General features: G+C 40.1%; 1 protein-coding gene across 1 annotated transcript in view; it reads left to right on the top strand.

The window, feature by feature from the left end:
• The window catches only part of LOC102797149 (complement C3-like), a 28,976-nt gene extending 6,513 nt beyond the window's left edge, over window positions 1-22,463 (top strand). The window contains exons 12-43 of the mRNA XM_087841939.1: window positions 354-453; window positions 593-687; window positions 811-1,002; window positions 1,123-1,278; window positions 10,965-11,094; window positions 11,316-11,384; window positions 11,552-11,749; window positions 11,843-11,960; window positions 12,071-12,159; window positions 12,254-12,393; window positions 12,991-13,203; window positions 14,385-14,448; window positions 14,536-14,625; window positions 14,772-14,978; window positions 15,128-15,203; window positions 15,344-15,503; window positions 15,669-15,764; window positions 16,211-16,361; window positions 17,015-17,100; window positions 17,663-17,740; window positions 17,849-18,004; window positions 18,291-18,353; window positions 18,477-18,558; window positions 18,677-18,725; window positions 18,839-18,929; window positions 19,027-19,116; window positions 19,221-19,323; window positions 20,201-20,290; window positions 21,171-21,263; window positions 21,353-21,436; window positions 21,855-21,999; window positions 22,195-22,463. Of these exons, the coding sequence (XP_087698065.1) occupies window positions 354-453; window positions 593-687; window positions 811-1,002; window positions 1,123-1,278; window positions 10,965-11,094; window positions 11,316-11,384; window positions 11,552-11,749; window positions 11,843-11,960; window positions 12,071-12,159; window positions 12,254-12,393; window positions 12,991-13,203; window positions 14,385-14,448; window positions 14,536-14,625; window positions 14,772-14,978; window positions 15,128-15,203; window positions 15,344-15,503; window positions 15,669-15,764; window positions 16,211-16,361; window positions 17,015-17,100; window positions 17,663-17,740; window positions 17,849-18,004; window positions 18,291-18,353; window positions 18,477-18,558; window positions 18,677-18,725; window positions 18,839-18,929; window positions 19,027-19,116; window positions 19,221-19,323; window positions 20,201-20,290; window positions 21,171-21,263; window positions 21,353-21,436; window positions 21,855-21,999; window positions 22,195-22,336 (3,696 nt within the window). The 3' untranslated portion in view covers window positions 22,337-22,463. The remainder of the gene's footprint in view (window positions 1-353; window positions 454-592; window positions 688-810; window positions 1,003-1,122; window positions 1,279-10,964; window positions 11,095-11,315; window positions 11,385-11,551; window positions 11,750-11,842; window positions 11,961-12,070; window positions 12,160-12,253; window positions 12,394-12,990; window positions 13,204-14,384; window positions 14,449-14,535; window positions 14,626-14,771; window positions 14,979-15,127; window positions 15,204-15,343; window positions 15,504-15,668; window positions 15,765-16,210; window positions 16,362-17,014; window positions 17,101-17,662; window positions 17,741-17,848; window positions 18,005-18,290; window positions 18,354-18,476; window positions 18,559-18,676; window positions 18,726-18,838; window positions 18,930-19,026; window positions 19,117-19,220; window positions 19,324-20,200; window positions 20,291-21,170; window positions 21,264-21,352; window positions 21,437-21,854; window positions 22,000-22,194) is intronic.
• Window positions 22,464-23,247: the final 784 nt, after the last annotated feature.

The following is a 23,247-nucleotide window of genomic DNA, read 5'->3' as shown; positions in this document are numbered from 1 at the left end:
CCAGCAACAAAAACAACACTATTTCCACTACTATTGCAACTACTTAGAATAAAAACAAGAATGACAGTATTAAAAATAACTTTTAATAATAATAATAATAGGGCAGCACAGTGGCTGCCAGAATGCTATTTTGGATTGTTCTGGCCCACTTTAACGCTTGCTCACACAAATGCTGCCCTCAAGCAATAAAAATTATCACTTACTTATCACTTAATTTAACTTGTTGCTCATTGGTTATGTATGCTTGCCTTTAATTACAGGTCCTGACTGATCCTTGTATACTTGCAAATGAAAGCAGATGAATGTTTGTCTTATGCTTAGTATGGCTTATGTGTGTGTGTCTTTAATTACAGGCAATGACCGATGACAGAATTCTCACACCTGATAAACAAGCAAGAGCAGAGATGACAGCAAGACCGTACCAGAGCAAGACCAGAACTTTTATCCACATAGGTGAGAAAAATCTTGAAGAAGCATTGCATCAAGTAAAAGTATAAAGATTGTTACTGTAGGTAAAAGTGGAAGTATACTGTGTGAAACAGGCACTAAAAGATGTGTTCAAACTAAAGCATTTATTGAAACATATTTGCAGGTGTGGATGCAGCTGAGCTCAAAATATCAGACAATCTAAAAATCAACCTCAATCTCAACCAGCAGCCAAATCAAAATCATGACATCACATATCTGGTGAGAGACGTATTTATTTGTTTTTGTATATATAGCTATTTTTTCGGTGATGCAACAACTGGTCATAGTACATACATGTGCGCTTAAGGTGTTAGGTATTAATGTGTAAATGTGTTTCCCCAGATCCAGAGCAGAGGTCAGCTAGTGAAATATGGCCGTTATAAGACAAGAGGCCAAGTACTGATTTCCCTGATACAACCAATCACCAAAGAAATGCTGCCATCGTTCCGCATCATAGCCTACTATCATACAAGTTCAAATGAAGTGGTATCAGACTCTGTTTGGGTGGATGTAAAAGACACCTGCATGGGCACTGTAAGAGACTCAAGAGCTGTGAAAGAGTGAATCTTTACAGCCAAAATGCACAAATGTTACTAATTTCTACAGTAGTACTCATTTTTAACATATACAAATTTCCATGTCACCCTTACTTAGCTGAAACTGGAATCCTCACGACCTGCTCCAGCCTATGAGCCTCGCAAGATGTTTAGTCTGAAAGTCACAGGAAATCCAGAGGCCACAGTGGGACTGGTTGCAGTTGACAAAGGTGTCTACGTCCTAAACAACAAGCACCGCCTGACACAGAAAAAGGTGATTTATCAATTATTTTTTCCTTTTTATATTTTGTAAATTGTTTAGCTTGTTACGAAATCAGTTTTACCCCTGTTCTTTTATTCGTCGAAACTTCCAGAGACGGCACCGGAACTCAGTAGTCATTTTCACAAAACTTTTATTCATCTTTATTCATCTTCATTTAAGCATGCACTTCTAGAAGGGAAGACGAGGCCGGTGTGTCCCTCTGCAAAATCTTCACCCCTTTGTTAGTTACAGCCAGCTTTATAGAGGCGTCCCCATCATAAAACCCCCCTACGGTGTGCTGCAAACTCTGTGTCTATGTGAGTGCTCGTGTGTGACTGTGTAGCATACCTGTGTGTATGTGTGTGTGCACGTAAGTGAGTGTGCGTGACAATTAAAACACTGTGGGTGTAGGTGACTCCCTAGAGGTCATAAAAAACCCATTTCCCTTCCAGACCACAGTTATCCAGGTCAAATGTTGAGACCCCCACCCAAACATTCTCTGGGGAATTTCCTCTCAGGATTAACTCCACTCTGTTTTACTTTCACAGTTCAACTGGGGAGGGTCTCCTATACTCTGCTCCTAAATTCAGGACACCATCAGGCCTTTATTACATTGAGGGCTGTGTCAATGTCTCTACAATAATTCTAGATTCTATGTTAACACATTTCTAAACTCTAAATCAGCTAAACATTTCTACAAATCCCCCTTTTTATCTGCCCTATGGCAGATAAAACTACACTAAATCTTTCACCATAATGTTTTCATACTGTGACTCCCCATTTCCCGAAAGTGGCATCATGATGAGTCTTACGAACAAGGCTCTAATACAAGGCACACAACAACACCCACATGTCACTGATACTGCAATAAAAACAGACAAAGAAACCATAATTGACCTAATGAAACCTTTTCATTGCCCAAAGACAGAGGTCATCCACGCTTCCAACGGGTTATCCAATCCTGAATGCTCATACATTGTGGTGGACAACGTCCTCAGACCTTCCAGCGCTCGGGTCACAGAGCCATCGGAAGCTATATTATTTGGAATACAAGTACAATACACATCCCCAAATATCGCGCAAACGCCCCCTTTTTCTCCCAACAACATATCTAACGCCATCCGATTTTGTACTGCCATTAAAGATGTTGGACCCAACTGTTCAGCAAGCCCTTACATTTAATGACAGCGCAAAGATCAAATGTATACGAGATTGTGGACCCTTTAACGTAGTCCAACTCTATACCGCCATAATAATCAAAACACTCATCTGATTGACCTGTTTCACTACGTTTGGTTCACTTCACCTTGGCCTGTGATGGTGGTATCCCTGGAGTGGACTCAGATCTGTCTCTGGGCAATTCACTTTTAAAAAAAATCACAGTTACAATTACAACAGTCACACCTGACACTACTGTTTCTCTCCAATTCCCCCTCGACTAGCCTAAAGAAGTTGACATGAATTAAATGTAGATGAAAGGTTCGTCTGTTTACATCTCTCCCTCACAGAAGGCTTCTCTGCAGAGCATCAAATCTGCATGGCAAAGTGACACACTTTAGGTGATCTTCATCCTTGGGAAAAGTGGTGTCAACTATTTCCCAGTCTCCTAGTATTTGTGCTTCACACAGAAACACAATTCCTTCGCTGGACTTCCTCTGTGCTGTCACTTTTGGAGCTTGGCACGCTCTCTCCATCCCTCGAGTTGTCACGTCCAACGCTGCTGAAGATTTAAGGCAGAGCACGTCGTACACCTTAGTTGTCTTCCTCAATGTCAACGATGAATCTCTCATTTTATTTAAAATCTTGCTGTGGGAAGTCTCCTCTTGATCTCCTGGAAGCTCAGTAGCACAGCTCTCTGTGTGATGTCTGCTGTGCTGAAGATGATCTCTGATCCTCCTGAAGCCTCTCTCCTGGCCTCAGCTCCCATCTTGCGGACGATCCTCTCAGCCACTCCTTCTTGTCATGGCACCTCACGACATCTACAGATTAAAAATAACACTCCTCTCCCCACATGGCTTTCACCATGTGTCAACTCCCCAATGAGACATGTACAAGAATGTTGCACATTCTCTTTAAAACAATCTCCAGGGTTTCCCACTTGGAGCAGCCATACTCCAACCTGTAACCCTGTGTAAAAACATTAATCAGCAGTTACATGTTCAGCTTATTTAACTCCCAGCTCCACCTGGAGCCTGTATCCTGGAAGACAAATCTGTTAAATCAAACTTCACATTTGCAACCAACTGTAGATCATAAGAGTGATAAAGTATTCAGCATAAAAGACAAGTATCATGTGCAGGTGATCATTAAATCACTATTATTACCATAATTTGTCCCAAATCATGAATCATCCCAATTTATTCCACAATTTAATCTGTGACTTCCCTTAAACAATGTCACTCCACCCATTTTATCACTATGAGCTCAGTAGTGGCCAGCTAATGAGCTCATATTCAACTATTCCATACACACTGCATCTTATTTGTTTCCTCATGTCACTTGTCTGTTTTCTGCTGAATGCTCCACATCCACTCTTAAAGAAAAACAAACATTAGGAGCACACATAGACAATCCTGGTGGTCAGGCGCAGGTCGATATGTTCCAGAGGTGCCGTAAAAGGCCATAAAATTAAGCCTGCTGTAAAAGGAATGACACTGGTTTCAACACAGGAAATTTCTCACGTTATTCACATCGTCAAAGTAACCTTCAACATTTTCCCAACAACACAGTGTAACAGCATCACCAACTCATAACCTGTAGTAGAGAAACAAACATCAACCAATTGTCCTGTTATAAATCACATCATCAAATCACATGAAGAACTGTAATGCTGTAGAAAAGAGAATGTAAATGTTAGCGCCGCGCAGATGTGTACACACTTTCTCACAGTAATCTCTGTGAGCAACACAAGCCCATGGATAACACACCCCTGGTATATTCACAAACACAGAAAGTGGCATTTAAAAGTTAAATCGGTACAGCCAAAGCTCACGCAACCTCAGATGTTGCTGTCATCTTTCTGCTCCTGTAAAAAGAAACACATAAATTCATCCACCCTTTTGTCCTGTCTAGGTGGAGGTTAACTTTGAGTCGTGGTCAAGTCTTGTCAGCTTTTACCAGTCTGTCAGTTTGTTTTATTTCCATTCATTCCCTCATTCATTCATCCATTCTTTCTTTCTTTGCTGATAGTGGAAACTATCGCCGCATTTGATTTCCACCCTCAGCAAAATGACGTCATTTCAAAAAGAAAAAGAAGAATTTTAGGTCGGATTACCTCGCTGAATCCTTTTTAGGCAGGGACTCTCATTTTCTAATTGTCCCAAATAAGTGGCTTTCTCCAGGGCCATTTTAATGTGGAGAAACTCACTTGTAACAATTTTCTCGACGACATGTAGCACTTTTAATTCCCGACGTGCAGATCTGCTTAAAGAAAAGAAATTCACAAACAGAAATCAGTGCACTGTTCAAAAAATAAAAATAAAATGAAAAATAACAGACAAAACTGAAAAACAAAAGTAAATAAAAATACAGAAGCCCGGTCTTGGGACTTGTCACAGAATATTCTCTCTTATAGGTGAAAAAACACCAAATCTAAAACTTGGTGCCATGGTAAAACTTTCCCCATAGTTCAGAAACAAAAACAAAACAAAAACAAAAAATCTGCTAGTTTCACTCTTTTAACCTCTGGCTGCAGGATTCTGTTCACCCCTGCTATAATCTTCCCCAAAATAATACTGATTCAGTCGTCTATGTATCACTTCTCAACCCACTCAATAAACCAGACAGAATGATGGTAACAGTATTACCTTCTTAAAATTGTGTTTGATCCTAATGAGCTTCATTACATGTGTGTGTGTGTGTGTGTGTGTGTTAGTCGGGTTAATACATTTTCTATTTCTGTGTATCCTTTTATGTACCTTCCCCCTTTTTTCTGAAACAAAACTCCGTTCACTCCAAATTTTGTTTCAGAAACATCTAAATGAAAAACTCTGTCATAGTCAGGCACAGCAAAACCCCAAATGCTTGCAGGTTACCATCGGCAACCACGCTGTGTGTTGTTAACCCCTTCTAAAAAATACCCTCTTTGGATGTGTGCGACTTTGTGTATGATTTTGTGTTCTCTCTAGTGCATATCATGTGCATGTGTGGTGTCACCTTTCCATTTTTCTAACAGTACTCTTGCATACCTCAGTGCTTGTCTTCCTCCCCCTTTTGTGGTGGTCTGGACACTGTGTCAATCCTCCACTTCCAGGCAGTCGTTTGTCTCCCCGGATTCCTTAACCCAATTTGATTCCCCAAACTACAACAGCAGCCTCAGTCCTCTTCTGCTCCTTTCTCTTCGTTCTTCTCTCCCACTTTTCTGTCCAATGGCAGTCAGTTCTTTTCAGCTTTGTCCCACTGTCTCTTTCATTGCCATCTTGCTCCAAACATGGCAAATGTCAAACTCAGACAGTCTTCTCAAAAGTCCTTCACACACAGTGAGGTTGCAGCTTGCTGGAAACGCATCTCCATCCATCCAATCTAGATGGCGGATCTTCTCTTTTTGATGCCGTTTGCCCACAGTGCTGCTGGACCTCTCTGCTCAGAACTCTGGTATTGTCTCTTTGGACTGCTGTCCACTGTTGATGTTCAAGCTCGTGCTTCTGGAACTGCACTCGGTGTCTTCAGGGAGAGATTAGCTTCCTTGGAGCTTGCTTGTTCAGGATGAGGACGGGAAGCTGCAAAACAATTCAGCCAAAAATTCTGGCTGGGTGTTTCTATTTTATTTTATTTTTCTAATGATTTTAACCTATAATTTTCTTCCGACTGCTGCCCGTGGAGAATTGATCCAGGTCCGTTCTCCACCTGTAATCGACAGACTGAGAGACTTTCATTATTCAGTGTGACTCCAGATGTTTTAATCACTCCTAAAGCAACACATGTCTACTTATTTTGTTTTGAACTCTACTGACTTTAAACCCCAAAAATGAAATTTTTATTTGATCTTAACCACAAACACAAAAAAATCTTCTTGATGTTGTTATTAATTCTTTTCATCCACAACACTCCAACTTATGTTTTTATTTTGTGTCTAGCAGGGGAAGAAGGTGACCTGTAGTGTCACTGCTTCCCCCAGTTGGAGACAATTTCCCACTCACACTTCCACACTTTTTATTTTCTTTGTTTTCATCATTTTCTTTCTTTCTTTCTTTCTTTTTTTTTAAACACCCACACATTAACCTGTTAACTCACTCCTCCAACCTCATTTTCCTTTCACCCCAACAGCTCTCATACAGTCAGCAATCAAATTCTCCATTCATCCTTGAATACTTGGTCACCTTTAAATGTCACTATTAATTTTATCAATTTATTTATCATTACTTTAACGCTAATCCACTTTTTAATTTGCTTTATTTACTTTAGTTCATTTTCTCCTATTTGATCACTACAATTTCTTGACTATTACTATTTCACAGAAAATCAACTAATCTACTTTGTCTCCCTATTTGTCATCAAGGAATTCACACACACACTCACAGGCTGGTCACTCACCCCCACCTTGTCTTTCTCTCTCTCACACACACACATTTTACTCCTCGTTCGTTCCACCTGTGAACCCGCCCCTCGAGGCTGGCTCACACACACTTCATTCAAACTTTCTGCGAGACACTTCTGCTGATTCAGGACAACGCCCTAATCAGAACAAAGAGCGGGTGCCGTCCGCTCTTATACACCTCAACCTAACTAGGACAATTAGGCTCACGATCTTCAGATCGCGCCACATTTGCCTCACGAATTATTCAAACTGCGCCACGGACTGGATACCGCAGTTTCTCTTCCCCATAAAAAATAAAACCAAATTAAACCCCCCAATTGACTTCACAGTTTGCAACAATTCGTGACACGGCCTCCTGCCGCAATTTCTGCACACCACAAACACACACTTTTAGACACAAATTATTTTTGTTACTTTAATTGACTCCCGTACTTCAGACGAGACGCCGACTCTAACGGCGCTTTCACACACACTACACCGTCCTCCTTCTGCATCAGGCACTGTTCAACTCAGCTCGGAATCTAACCGGCGAAAGCAACCGATCCTGCTTTTATGCATACTTCAGACTGTGACAGGGACCTCTCCCCGACTTAGTTATTTAAGGAGCCACGAATCCCCAGGTCACCACCCTGGATCTCCTGCCCTCACAGGTCCTAGCCCCGCGTCCGAGACTAGGTGGGGTAACCAAACCCGTGACACACGCAGCCCTCAGCTGGCGACGAGGCCTTAAACCCCGCTTTCTAACTAATAGTAACACACGTTTCCTGCTTTAACGCACGGAGGACGGATCACACACCGCCACTTTTTTTCCTAATAACTAAGACGGATGAAACACCGATTCTACTAATCCGTAACAAACGTCTCCTGCTTTAACGCACTGAGATGTTCTTACGGGGCGCTAAACATCAACTTGGAGTTCTTAGAAAAGTCTCTTGCTTTAGTCGCTCACAGTACGCTAAACATCAACTTGGAGTTCTTACAAAAGTCTCTTGCTTTAACGCACTGAGACGGACGCTAGCCGCCTTTTTTTCTACTGAGTGAATTTACACTGCGATACGTTCAACTTAGCGAACAGATAATTTAGGCTTTAAATAATATGCACGGTTTGAAAATAAACAGGTCGTGCTTACCTTTTAATCATGTGAGCTAGCTCTCTGTTCGCCTCGTTTCACGATCTCAGCTCTGCCAATTCATCCTCTCTGGGCCTCGAGCGAATCCCAGGGTTTCGGCACCAAAACTGTTACGAAATCAGTTTTACCCCTGTTCTTTTATTCGTCGAAACTTCCAGAGACGGCACCGGAACTCAGTAGTCATTTTCACAAAACTTTTATTCATCTTTATTCATCTTCATTTAAGCATGCACTTCTAGAAGGGAAGACGAGGCCGGTGTGTCCCTCTGCAAAATCTTCACCCCTTTGTTAGTTACAGCCAGCTTTATAGAGGCGTCCCCATCATAAAACCCCCCTACGGTGTGCTGCAAACTCTGTGTCTATGTGAGTGCTCGTGTGTGACTGTGTAGCATACCTGTGTGTATGTGTGTGTGCACGTAAGTGAGTGTGCGTGACAATTAAAACACTGTGGGTGTAGGTGACTCCCTAGAGGTCATAAAAAACCCATTTCCCTTCCAGACCACAGTTATCCAGGTCAAATGTTGAGACCCCCACCCAAACATTCTCTGGGGAATTTCCTCTCAGGATTAACTCCACTCTGTTTTACTTTCACAGTTCAACTGGGGAGGGTCTCCTATACTCTGCTCCTAAATTCAGGACACCATCAGGCCTTTATTACATTGAGGGCTGTGTCAATGTCTCTACAATAATTCTAGATTCTATGTTAACACATTTCTAAACTCTAAATCAGCTAAACATTTCTACAAGCTACAGTAAACAAATTGCACATATTGGATTTCATATTAATTTACGTATTGCATACATACCAAAAATGTCACCTCTCTGGTGGGGAAGGAGGCTGCGTTAGTGCGTGAGGTTGAGAGGTGCTAGATATAGTCGGGGTCAGCGCAACACATGTCCTGGGCTCTGGAACCATTCTCCTGGAGAGGGGCTGGACTCTGTCTCAGTCTAGAGTTGCCCTGGGTGAGAGGCGTCCGGCTGGGGTGGGTATCTTGGTATCCCCTCGGCTTGCTGCTGGTATGTTGGGGTTTCTCCCAGTGGACGAGAGGGTTTGTTCCCTTCGCCTTTGGGTCAGGGAACAAGTCCTGACGGTCGTCCGTGCTTGTGCACCGAGCGGCAGTTCAGAGTACCCAACTTTCTTGGAGTCCCTGAGTAGGGCACTGGAGGATGCTCCACCTGGAGACTCTGTTGTCCTACTGGGACGTTATGGCCAAACTTGGCAATAACGAACACCATGTTCGAACATAAGAGTGTCCATAAGTGCACGTAGCACCAGGACACTCTAGGTCACAGGTCGATGATCGATTTTGTAATCGTATCACCAGACCTGCGACCATATGTTCTGGACACTCGGGTAAAGAGGCAAAGGGGCTGAGCTGTCAACTGATTACCACCTGCTGGTGAGTTGGATCAGGTGGCGAGAGAGGACGCTGGACAGACCCAGCGCACCCAAACGTACAGTGAGGGTGTCCTGGGAACGTCTAGCAGAGGCCCCGGTCCACGAGATCTTCAACACACACCTCTGGCAGAGCTTCAACAGCATTCCGAGGGAGACTGGGGACATTGAGTCCGTGCTGGAACGGATAGTCCATCTGTTAGTCGAACCTCAGATACAGGAGGAACAATGCGGTTTTCGTCCTGGTCATGGAACACTGGATCAGCTCTTTATCCTCTCGAGGATACTCGAGGGCGTATGGGAGTTTGCCCAACCACTCTACATGTGTTTTGTGGACTTGGAGAAGGCATTCGACCATGTCCCTCGAGGGGTCCTGTGGGAGTTGCTCCGGGAGTATGGGGTGTCTGGCCCATTGCTATGGGCCATTCAGTCCTTATACGACCATTGCAAGAGCTTGGTCCGCATAGCCGGCAATAAGTTGGATTTGTTCCTGGTGGGTGATGGACTCCGCCAGGGCTGCCCTTTGTCACTGATTCTGTTCATAATTTTTATGGACAGAATTTCTAGGTGTAGCCAAGTGGCGGAAGGCTTTCACTTTGGTGGTCTCAGGATCTGCTTTTCTCAGATAATGTTGTCCGGTGGGCTTCATCAGGTGATGGCCTCCAGCTTGCCTTGGAACGGCTCGCAGCCGAGTGTGAAGCGGTGGGAATGAGAATCAGCACCTTCTAATCTGAGGCCATGGTCCTCGGCCGGAAAACAGTGGAGTGCCCACTCTGGGTCAGGGACAAGACCCTGCCCCAAGTGGAGGAGTTTAAGTATCTTGGGGTCTTGTTCACGATTGATGGGAGAAGGGAGCTGGAGATCGACAGATGGATTGGTGCTGCCATCGCAGTGATGCGGCCGCTTACCGGTCTGTTGTGGTGAACAAACCACTTACCCATTTACCAGTTGATCTACGCCCCTACCCTCACCTATGGTCACGAGCTGTGGGTAGTGACCGGAAGAACGAGATTGTGAATACAAGCGGTGGAAATGGGTTTCCTCTGAAGGGTGGCTGGCCTCTCCCTTAGCGATAGGGTGGGAGTTCAGCCATCCGGGAGGGGCTCAGAGCAGAGCCGCTGCTCCTTCACATCGAAAGGAGCCAGTTGAGGTGGAGCGATGATATCTCTCGTCTGGTCTGCCGAACACCTTGGTGTTCCCCCGGATAAGCTGGAGGAGGTGGCTGGGGAGAGGGAGGTCTGGGCTTCTCTGCTTGGGCTTGGGGGGAAGAAAATGGATGGATGGATGGATACATACAAAAAACCTGAAACTTATTATGTTGTTACAACATGTTAACCTGTGCCTCGGAACAACCATGCCTAGCTGGGACATACGCCAGACAGCCCGTAGGTCCCCAGTTTTATTTGTTGCTCTGAGGGTGTGTAGAGAGGAGGACAGATTATTGTAGCTCTAAAATAAAAATAAAAAAAACTAAAAATATGACAGTGAATTTAACGTAATAATATACAATGTCAACAAGACATTTTTTATTTTTTAGCCCTTTTTTTTTTAGATTTGTGAGCCATATTCGAGTCATCTTATTGTAAGTTTACTGTTCAATTTACATTCTTGTATGTTTTTGTACTTTAACCTGTAGGTGTGGGACATAGTAGAGAAGTATGACACAGGCTGCACATCTGGTGGAGGAAAGGACAGTATGGGTGTCTTCTTTGATGCTGGGCTATTGTTTGAGTCCAACACTGATGCAAAGACCCATTATAGACAAGGTGACAAAGCAACAGAGCATCCCACTCTTTTACCGTTGTCTAATACTTTTCTCTCGGCTTCACTGCTAAACCCTTGAAGAATGATGATTATTTCTATCATGTTTTTGAACAGTCCAACAAAAAAGGTTGTGTTATATTCTTCCTATTTTAGTAACACAAAAACCAAATTCAGTTTCAGGCTTGTTTCATATGGTATATTTCGTCTGTGTTGCATTTTACAGAAATTAAATGCCAGCCTGCGAACAGAAAGAAACGCAACGCTGCTGTAATGGATGTCAGAAGCAGCTTATGTAAGTATATAAATATAAATATATATATATACACATTAATAACCACATATTAATTCATAATTTCACACATATCACTGCTTTTACTTTACAAAAAGACATATTTAAAAATATATGTTTGTAACTTTACAGTAAATCACAGTTCTTATACTTTCTTCTTTACTTTTCAGTAAAAAATTATACAGACCCAGTAGAATCTGAGTGTTGTCTGGATGGCATGAAGGAAACCCCCCTTTCATACACCTGTGAGGTCCGCAGCGAGTACATTGTTGATGGTCAAGGCTGCCGTGATGCTTTCCTGCGCTGTTGCAAGGCAGTGGAAACTCTTCGAGCAGAGAAGAGGGAGGAAGACCTCAAACTGGCTCGCAGTAAGAGATGGAAACAAAATGGGAAGGGGTTATCCCATTCATACTATGTGTCATAAAATTCACAAAATTATATCATTTTTAATCAAAATCCAGGTGAAGGAGAAGACAACAGTTTCATAGACAGCAATGAAATTGTTACTCGCACCAATTTCCCAGAAAGTTGGCTCTGGTCTGATATCAAATTGCCTCCTTGCCCTAGAAACACACCTTGGTGAGTCACTGTAAATCACAAACAAATACAAATGAAGTGATAGGAGAATTAATTATCACAGTTACATCTTAAGCTATCTCTCAGACTGTAAACATTTTTCTCTGTTTCAGTGACACCACATCATTTGTGAGAAGTGTTCCTTTGCAAGATTCAATCACAACCTGGCAGTTCACCGGCATCAGTCTGTCAAGAACTCACGGTGAAGACTTGGTGACTAAAATATGGCTTTTTTTGGCCTTCCCTTTACTTTTTTTTTTTTTAAATGTCATTATTTTCTATATATTTTCTTTAAGGAATCTGTGTGGGTGATCCATTTGAGGTCATTGTCAAGAAAGATTTCTTCATTGATCTCAGGCTGCCTTATTCTGCTGTCCGTGGAGAGCAGATAGAAATTAAAGCAATCCTCCACAACTACAGCCCTGATCGTATCACTGTAAGTACAGAACTACAGTAATTACTGGACTGAAACACTGTGATGTTCAAAGGTGTCATCTTGTGAGTTTATCATGTGCATTTTCGTGTTGTGTTCTTAAAATCATTTTCATTTTCATTAGCCAGGATGATTACATTTCCTTAGTTAAGGTTGGCTTATCATATTTGGTTTATCATCAACTAAAATTGAAGAGTACCAGCCCTTTTTCCTGTTGAGTTTATTAACTTAGTTTTATATAAATAAGGAGAAATGAAATTGCAGAAAGTCAAAGGAGCTTGCAAAGAAAAGCGTCTGGACTTCTTTAAGTTACTTGAAGACGTTTCACCTCTCATCCGAGAAGCTTCTTCAGTTCTAAGGTCAAATGGTGGGGAGTCCCAGATATAAACCTAGTGGGAGTGTCCAGACGCTTTTCTTTGCAAGCTCCTTTGACTACGATGACCTGGATGACTGAGAACCTTCACAGACAGAAATTGCAGAAAGTTAAAGGAATGCTTAAAAATCTCTGTATTTATTCATGAGCTTTGTATTCTTCCAGTTCGAAATACCACGTTTCAATCTCTTCTCCAACTTTGTCATTGCTTTTTTTATTTTATAAAGGTACGCATTGAATTAACTGAGGAGGAGCATGTGTGCAGTTCAGCTTCCAAACGTGGTAGGTATCGCCAGGAGGTCACTGTTGGGCCAGAGACCACACGATCTGTACCTTTTGTCATTATTCCCATGAAGGAGGGAGAACGGCACATTGAGGTTAAAGCAGCTGTTAAGGACTCATATCTCAATGATGGAGTCATGAAGATGTTGCGGGTGGTGGTAAGAAAACCAATGTTTGCTATTTGGATGCCCAAAAATATGTTCGTTATCAATTCTCTATTAAATAAAACAAAAATGTTTTTTCTTATCTGAATGTGAAAAGGCCATTTAAAATGGGTAGTAATAAAATAATTTGAAAGTTATTGTTTGTTGAGGTTTAGGCACAAAAAGGAACAGACAGAAACAATAACTGGAGTCTGGCTCAATCCCAGACCAAACATCAGACTGATAATTTTGTAGACTAACAATATGTGCTGAACTTTTGTTATAATACTACATGATTATCACTGCCAAAAGAATGTCCCTTAATAATCTTAGAAATGATCAAAATATTAACAATAATCATACTCGTCAAATGCATTTTTAGTTCATTGCTTGTTTTTGTGTCTATTTTGTAAAAAAGGATTTTGGTTAAAGTGTGACTATAGGAAGATGAAGAACCAGTACAGTACTCTAATCAGTAGTGAACAGCAAACTGACAAAAGCTAGCCAAAAGAAAAACTACACAGTTATTTATGATAATGTAGGTCAGTTTTATCCACATTTTACTTCTAAAAATCATGGTTATCATCAACATTGACATATATTATTGAAATGCGTTCACCGTATTCATTTGGGAGAAATGTTACATTTACAGTCACATGTAAATGTTGTTTAGTAATTATGCACAATTAAAAATGGATAACAGTTTAGTTGAAATTTAAATAGAGCTGACAGTTCAAGCTAAGTCAGTATTTGTGGTTTATATATTGTGATTTTGTAAAGGGTTTTGGCTTCATATTAATATTGATAATGTTATATTTTATGAATTTAAAGGAAAAATACTCTGTTCATATGATAACATTGTAAACCACCACAGTCACTTAATTGTTCTAAGCAGCACACTTTCAGTATCTATTGCAACTACAAAGTACGCATTTTATAGCTGCAATAGTAAGTTGACTACTAACATCATTCGCATTTTTGCTGCTGTGGCTACTTCTCTCACACACCGAGAGAGGTTCACTTCACACATCAAGCCTGCAAAGTTAAACTGAGTTAAGTCATAAAGGCTGCAGTTAGGCTTAGAAGGATAAACTGTGGAGGACTTAATTTAATTATGGATTTATTTCCTGTTTTGTAGCTACTACACTTTTCTTTGCTAAAATAATAATGACTTCCAATGTTTGTCTGTTTTCCAGCCTGAGGGCGTACTGGTTAAACATCCAAAGATCGTGACTTTAGATCCTGTTAAGAAAGGAGAAAGTGAGTTTATCTATTAAAAAGATAGATTCTAATTATTAAGTCACACACTGATTTTCACCTTAATAAAACATTTTTTTCTCTGTTTAGATGGTGTACAGAACGAACTTCTTAACAGTGGAATTCAAATGAAAGATTTGGTTCCAAACACACCTACTAGCACACAGATCTCTGTGACAGGTGAGAAATATTTGATATTTGGACAGTTTATGTGATTCAGTGGCTATATCACCCTGAAGCTTCTATTATATATTGTTATTGTTGACATTCGGGACTGACTACCTTAATGGGTGTTGTGAACCTTTTTTGTATGTGTATGCATGCAGGGAGAGAACAAGTATCTCAGCTGGTGGAGAATGCCATTAGCGGTAACTCAATGGGTACTCTAATCAGACAACCCTCGGGCTGTGGAGAGCAGAACATGATCTCAATGACCCTGCCTCTTATTGCAACCTTGTATTTGGACAAAACCAACCAGTGGGAAACTGTGGGCTTTGGGAAACGTAATGAAGCTCTCCAACATATAAAAACTGGTAGGCTCTCACAGATGTACATAAATTCTTTGGTGACAAAATAAACACACAGAGCGCCTCAAAATTGTTTCCAATAGATAAAAGTCAGATGCAAGTTGAATAGCAGTGAAGTAAAAAGATTGTTTTATTTTTTTAATTGTTTCATCAAGGTTACACAAATGAGTTGGCCTTCCGTAAAAATGATGGATCTTTTTCTGCATTTCCTTCTCGCCCAGCTAGCACCTGGTGAGGCACCCACAAACATCCATGAATTCTTACATAATATTTTGCACATGCTGCTTTAATTTCTGATTTTGCAAAGCCAATTTATAGTAAGGGCAAATAAATTATATTAAGCTATTGTATCCCCTCTTCCTGTCTATAAGGCTGACTGCCTATGTTGCCAAGGTGTTTGCAATGGCCCATCATCTGGTTGCAATACAAGATAATGTGATCTGTGATGCTGTCAAGTACCTTATTCTCACAGGACAACAACCTGATGGTGTTTTCAAAGAATTTGCACCTGTATTGCAGTCAACAATGAATGTGAGTGCACTGATTTTATTAACACCAGTTCTTCATCTACACTTAAAATACAAAATAACTTATAACTAAATGAGAAACCAGTTATACAACTGCCAATCAGCTTTTATAAATATTAAAAACTATTCTGTTAGAAATAATAATAATATGTTTGTGCTTCATCTGTAGGGTGATGTGGCCGGCTTAGATTCAGACGCCTCCATGACAGCTTTCTGCCTCATTGCAATGCAAGAGTCACGCTCAATATGTTCCGACACTGTCAATGTGAGTATTTCACCTGCAAACATTGTTGTTACAAAGTATCTAAAATGATCAAACGGTGATACTTTCTATTGCACTTGCATTGAAGAATTAAACCACAGACCAGCAAAAACAGACAGAATTTAATTAATCTCACCAACATGTTCTCTGGTCATGTCTGTATGAAGATCTTGTAAATTATAGATTGATAAAAACATAAAATATTCAGACTACACCTCCTCATGACTTGGATATACAAAAGCCTTAATTCTGGTGCATTGCTCATGTTATACTGAGTGGTCCAATTTCTAATTTTAACTTTCTCAATTAATGAGACTTGTGAGGATCACAAAAGGACGAAGAACAAATGCTCCACATTCCAAGATAGTATAGTAGTGTTATATTTCTTTATGTTTTGTTTTCCTGTCACTCATTATCTGCCTTTCTTTTTCCTTTTTTCATCTGCCTAGAGTCTCCCAGGCAGTATAGACAAAGCAGTGGCCTACCTGGAGAGGCGCCTGCCCAGTGTCACCAACCCTTATGCTGTGGCCATGACATCATATGCACTGGCTAATGAAAACAAATTCAACAAAGAGACCCTATACAAGTTTGTTTCGCCAGGTTTGTACAGACAAACAGACAGACACACACACACACACGCGCGCGCGCGTGCGCCCGCGCACACACACAGCTGAGACTATATAAATGTTACAAGATCAGTAAATGTAAACTATGATCGTTACTGTTTCAGTTAATAGAAAAAACAGTTGTAAAAACTGTACTATAAAAGTATGTTCATGAGGATTTTTTTTCTAACTCTTAGTTAAATGAATGGTCTGGTATTTTCAGTGCTTTTAAATTGCTGTCCTGTCCTTCTCTAATACAGGTCACATAACCATAGGCTAAAATACAATAATTTTTTGGCATTAATTGTTGTTAATGGTGCAAAAGGACTCAAGATGTGAGTTCATCTTGGGTCACATCAGAACAGGTCCAGTGATAGCGACAGTGAGCTTATTTACAGTAAAGTTACAAACAAAGATGACAACAAAAGGAATTGTCAGTTAGTGTGTCCAGGGTTGCAATATTTACAGATCCACAGGAACTCTCTTTACAGGGGAAACTCTCTCTTAAAAACTCACTTAGGGGCAACCAGGCGCAGAGATGATATGTATATTCACATTTTTACTATATTCGCAAATTTACTACTGAGGTAGATGTGTTCAAGATATATTATAGTAATAAAAATGTACTTGTGTGATTGTGTCTGTCAGAGCTATCTCACTGGCCTGTACCTAGAGGGGGCATTTACACTTTGGAAACCACAGCTTATGCTCTTCTTGCTCTTGTCAAAACTCAGGTGAGCATGTCCAAATTATATCATCCATCCATTTGCTTCCGCTTATCCTTTTCAGGGTCGCTGGAGCCTATCCCAGCTTAGGGCAAGAGGCAGGGTACACCCTGGGCAGGTCTGTTGCAGGGCTAACACATAGACATGGGACAACCAGTCGCACTCACATTCAATCCTACATTCACACCTATGTTCAATTTAGTATTTCCAATTAACCTAACCCCACTAACGACATGTCGTCATTGAAGATTTATTTTACAGTATTAAAATACCATCGGACCATTCCAGAGTACTCGAATTACCATTTATTTAATGTAAATTTCTCCGTTTAGTTTTATGTTGTGTTATTATTGTGTGCAAACACAAATGAAAACAAATAAGACAGCTTCATTATGTACTATGAAAAACATTGCTGTTTTCTTCCATTAGGCAAGTTTCTGGACTGGATTTTAATTATACCCAAATAAAAAGCAAAAAGCAGATTAGAAAGCCTAAAACTCTGAAGTACCTTTGAAAAATGTTTTCCATATTTTTTTTAAACTCTACTCTTGTCTTGTGCTGTTTAATAAAGAACTTTGAAGATGCCAGACATGTTGTGAGATGGTTCAACACACAACAGAAGGTGGGCGGAGGCTATGGATCAACTCAGGTAACACAAAACCTTCTGTCAATCAATATCTTATACAGATATTTTATACATATTATCCCACCTTATAACCTTTGCCTTTCTTTATCTCCCCCACTTTCTTTTCTCCAGGCTACTATAATGGTCTATCAAGCTGTAGCAGAGTACTGGATCAACGCTAACGAACCTCAGTATGATCTGAATGTGGACATCAAGTTGCCAGGAAGGTCGGCACCTGAAAAGTACAATTTCAATCAGAACAACCACTATGCCACAAGAACGTCTAAGGTGAGAAGAAGCAACACAAACACAGTCACCATGTAGCACAATTTGTCAGTCTGAAAACATGTCCTCTAGCAGTAAATAAATCTCAGTACTGCTAGTGTTTCTGTCTTTTTGGCAATCCATCTCACCAGTCTGCAAGCTTTTTGGTCTATTTCCTTTTTTCCTGTCTTACAGACATTCAATGCAATTTTAATTCAGTCGGTGGGAGCGAAGTGAGCTTATCTCTGTTTTTTTTCTCATAATATGTACAAACACATCTTTGTGTGTTTGTACATATTAATCCCAACAGATTAACGATATAAACCAGGACATCACAGTGACTGCTAGGGGAACAGGAGAAGCAACAGTGACAGTAAGTTATCTGTTAGTTGATCATTTCAGAATCCTAGACAAGGCTTTTTAAATCTTAAAAGAACAGTATAACAAAGACTTATTTATCACACAATATAAAAACACACTTCTTCTGATGCAACAGTTGGTATCACTGTATTACGCTAAGCCCAAAGAACGGGAGAGTGACTGTCAGAATTTTACCCTCTCAGTGGATCTCGTAGAAGGTACTTTGATGTCCTTTATCTCCTCTTTTTATTTTACTTATCTCATTAAATCTGTTTGTTTCAGTATATGGCATTTTATTTATTTGTGCTCATTTTTTCTTTTTCCTTATTCTTTCAGAAAAATCAAATGCAAATGAAAAGATATACAAACTTAGGATAGAGGTCATGTAAGTACAATATAAACGACACTTTAGAAATAGTATTGGCTTAACAGGATTTTTTTGTTCCCGTCCATTTAACTCTGCTGTCATTTGAATCATTCTTATCATTCTCTCTACAGGTATAAGAACAGGGATCGTGATGCAGGCATGTCAATCTTGGATATTGGCTTACTAACTGGTTTTGCTGTTGAAACAAAAGACCTGGATTTGGTAAGAAGAGACACCCACATTAAGTTATGTGGTTACAGTTAAAGAAAAAAATAACACCTCTTATTGTTTAAAAATGGGCCTTTTTGTGTTTCTCTAGTTGTCTAAAGGACGTGGCCGCACCATATCAAAATATGAGATGAACAAAGTCCTGTCAGAAAGAGGCTCACTCATCATTTACTTGGACAAGGTTGGAAATCACACCAATCTTTCTCCTTATCCCCCCTTTTCCCCTTTACCCTGGTGTTTATTTATGTTTTTCACTTTTGTGTGTGTCTGTATTTCAATTCCCAGGTTTCTCACACACGACCAGAGGAAATTGCTTTTAGGATCAAACAGGAAATGCCAGTGGGCGTCTTACAACCCGCAGCTGTATCTGTCTATGAATACTATGAACGTGAGTTTTATAAACATCTTACCTTTGTTACCTTCAGGTGTTCCAATAAGCACCTAGAGATGCTGTCTCTTGGTGCTGTCTGTCTGCCGAGCAGCTGTACTTTTCTGACTCCATTGTGCCAAGTCTAAAGTTTGGTTGTTTGTCAGGAGTTCCAGTTAAAAAAAGACAATTTCGCAATCCTAACTTTGTGGCAACAGTTTGAGGATGAGAATGTTTCAACACACCGGTTTTGCACTATAGTGCACAATGCAAGGTCCATCAAGACATGGTGTAACAGCAGTCTGGCGAGGAAGGAGCAGCTAGCAGGTCCAGCGGGCATACTGTGTGGAGTTTAGCCGGATAACTCAAAGCCAGTCAGTTAAATCAAACAACAGACCTTTATTTGACGTTAGCAACATAAGACCACACAAGCCAGGTCTCCACTGCTTTACTCTGTCCATACATACATGTGCGGGGATGGGTAGACACCAATGCCAGCCCGTTACAATGGTGAGGTCTTTCTTGGAACAGACACACGGGCAGCATGTACTGGTCTGCACAGTCTTGACCTCAACTTGATAGAACAGGTTTGGGATGAATTAAAATGGAGATTGTAAACTAGGCCTTTTCATCTAACATTGCATGACCTCACAAATACACTTTGGGAAGAATGATCAAAAAATCCTATAAACACACTCCTGAACCTTGTGGAAAGCATCCCAGAAGAGTTGAAGCTGTTACAGCTGCAAAGGTTGGGTTGACATCATATTAAACCGTATGGATTAAGATGGGATGTTCAAAGTTCATTTGTGTGCGTGATTTGTCATTGCCATATACATTGTTATATCTACCATAGCGGTCACAAAATAATAGAGAAATACCTTCTTTTTTATTGCAGAAACACGCTGTGTGAAATTCTACCATCCACAGAGGGAAGCTGGAAAACTACTGCAGCTCTGTAGAGATAACATATGCACATGCGCTGAAGGTAAACACAATCATATACATGTGATTAGAAAAGCTTATTTTACAACAGTAATTAAAATGTTTTCATGCATTTTTCTATTAACTTTAAATGGTACAGAATACAGCATTAGAAGTGTGATTAAAGTAAAGGTTTCATTTTAATAGTCAAAATTTGAGCAAACGTGGTTTTTATGTAGTTTTGTTTGGGTGCAAGTTCTTCCTGACAATGAACTGGTTAAACCTGAGGGTGGGTGGAAGGCACCTGAAGCTGTGGATATGCTGATCCTGTGTCACAGTGCCTTTTTGGCATACAGTTATGAAAAATAAATCATGGACTCCTGTGTATCCTGAAGTATTCCTGAGTCGCATAGGAGGCTGTCTGACCAACAGCTAAATCATGGTGAAAACTGGTTCTTAACAAAAACACAAGCACACAGCAAATCTATAACAGGATAGCTGGGACCGATGTCCAGACCCCAACCCCTTTGAAATGGTGTGGCAGGAATATGATAGACTTATACAGGGGCAAATCCCCACAAACCTAAAACTCCTCAAATGATGCGAGACACTGATTTCAGAGAAAGATTTACTTATTATATATAAAACTTATTATAAAGAATTACTTATTACTGCTAAAGGTGATTCTGCGAGCTTTTGAATCATTGGGTATACTTTCACACTGCACTATTCTGGCCTGTGAAAGTACATTTGTTCTTCATAACTAGCTAGGGTGCTGTTAGTAACTTTAGATCTATGCACTAATCTACAATTATAAAAGACGCCTATTTTAGCAAATGAGATTTAAATAGTATATTCGACCTTCATATACCTGCAGTCACCTATCCACACACATGTATACATCAGCTTTGCATTTTTACCCTGTCCCTATTCTGTACTTACAGAGAACTGCAGTATGCAGAAGAAGGAAAAAATCCCCAATGATGACCGCCAAGATAAGATTTGTGAAAGTACAGAGACCAGCAAAGTAGACTTTGGTAAACAAACATAAATGGGTTACATTTAGATTTATTTAATAGAATATAGTAAAGCAAAAAGCTAAAAACTATACTTTGGCTGCCCACAGCTTACAAAGTACTGGTTGAAGAGGTTGTAGAAGAGTTATCCACAGACAGTCACAAAGTCAAAGTGCTGGACCCCATCAAAGAAGGCAAGTACTTACGTCCTTTAAACGTCTATTTTAAAAGAAATTATTAGTTTGTTTTTGTGGCATTAAGATAGCAGTGACAGTTAGTTTCTATTATAGCCACAAAAAAATAGGCAATTTGAAGGACAAATCGAGCATTTTATAAAACTGCTGCATGTTTTTGTACTGAGAGGTACATTTAGTGGTTGACACCATTTGCTATCAGTGTGGCTTGTCTTACTGATACCCATTTTCTCATTTAACATTTAATACTCAGCATAGGCATATTGACAAAATACTAGTATTATCTATATAATACTGTATTATGATGATACAACTAGGAATGTATATGAACACAGCAGCACTGTGTTTAATTATAACTTGAGCAACACATTCAGTCATTCATAAATCACTGCTCTCAACTGTCATATCTTAATTACAGGGAGTCTTGATGTTGGTCCACTGAATAAACAGCGCATATTTCTCAGTTATCAACACTGCAGAGAAGCTTTAAGTCTGGAACAAGGAAAAACCTACCTTATCATGGGCTCAGATAAAGATATTCACCGAGATGACAAAAAGAATACGTAAGTATATTGTTTGTCTGGCTGTGCTTGTGTGTGGTGTATATTTAAACTAATCTCAGAGTTCTATTCATTAATCATACCTTCAGTGAATAAATGTAATTATCTTGAACTGTGTATATTTATCACAGTTGTTTTATTCTGTATTTTGCTGATTGGTCACACAAACACTATTTTTCTTTCAATTGTTCTTTTCAGATTCGAGTACGTAATTGGTGAGAGAACCTGGGTTGAGTATTGGCCTACAGCAGAAGAGTGTCAGACTGACAAATACCGGGATACCTGCTTGGGCTTGGAGGAGATGGTCAATCAGTACTCACTCTTTAGATGCATCGGCTAGTAAAACAAAAAACATTTCAAATCTTGTTATTCTGCCGTTTTTACAATTTTCTGTAAAAAAGAAAGAAACTGTTATAACATAAGGGTTTCACCATTTCACTGCAGTGATTAAAATGTATTAAAATTTGGTACTGGCTCTGTGTTTATTCAAGTTTATGGTGGTTAATAAATTTCTCGAATTTTTAATGCATTTGAAACTTTACTAATCCATGACAAGCACAACAAAAAAATAGAACATTTGAAATAAAACACCCAGCCCTCCATATAAACCGGATAAGTACAAGAAAAAAGGTTGGATGTATAGAAATATTACTAAGTTAGTATAACTGCAGAAATAAGAAAATATGTTGGCATTTATTTTAATTTTCAGACAAATACAGTGAAGAAACGACAGGAAAGCAGATGGAGAGCGAGGAAGACATGCGGCAAAAGGCCACGGGTCAGACTCAAACCCGTGTTCCTTGACGTTTGCCATATCCAAAGTTTTATGTTCTCCTTAAATTGCTGTCTGTCTGAATGATGTCCAAAAGACGGTGTGGGCTTTTTAGATAACTGGGAAACTTTCTGGAGGAAACCTGGTCTTGTTAGGAGAGACAGTACCCAGCTGCTCTCATTTCTAGAAATTTGGCTATTTTCACCAGCCTGTTAATCAACCAAAGACCAAGACAGAATTTTAATTCATTTGAAAGCCTGATGCTTAGCCTTGTCCATCCCAGCTGCAAAACTCAAAAAACATTCTTCTTTGGCTCTTGAGGAAGGCGGTCACACTTTTCTCCTCTCCCTTACCCTTATCTTCCCTGCTTGGCTTCTTGTGTCTTTGTCTAGTCTCGTCTACTTTTCTACTCTTGCCCTGGAACACTCTCATAGTCTGTTTTTTTAAAACCTAAAATAGGAATTATGGATTTGATCAAC

This window comes from Neolamprologus brichardi, chromosome 6, assembly GCF_056152115.1.
Source record: "Neolamprologus brichardi isolate AB-2024 chromosome 6, ASM5615211v1, whole genome shotgun sequence".
Classification (NCBI taxonomy): Eukaryota; Metazoa; Chordata; class Actinopteri; order Cichliformes; family Cichlidae; genus Neolamprologus; species Neolamprologus brichardi.
This window is presented reverse-complemented; position numbering and strand designations above follow the sequence as displayed.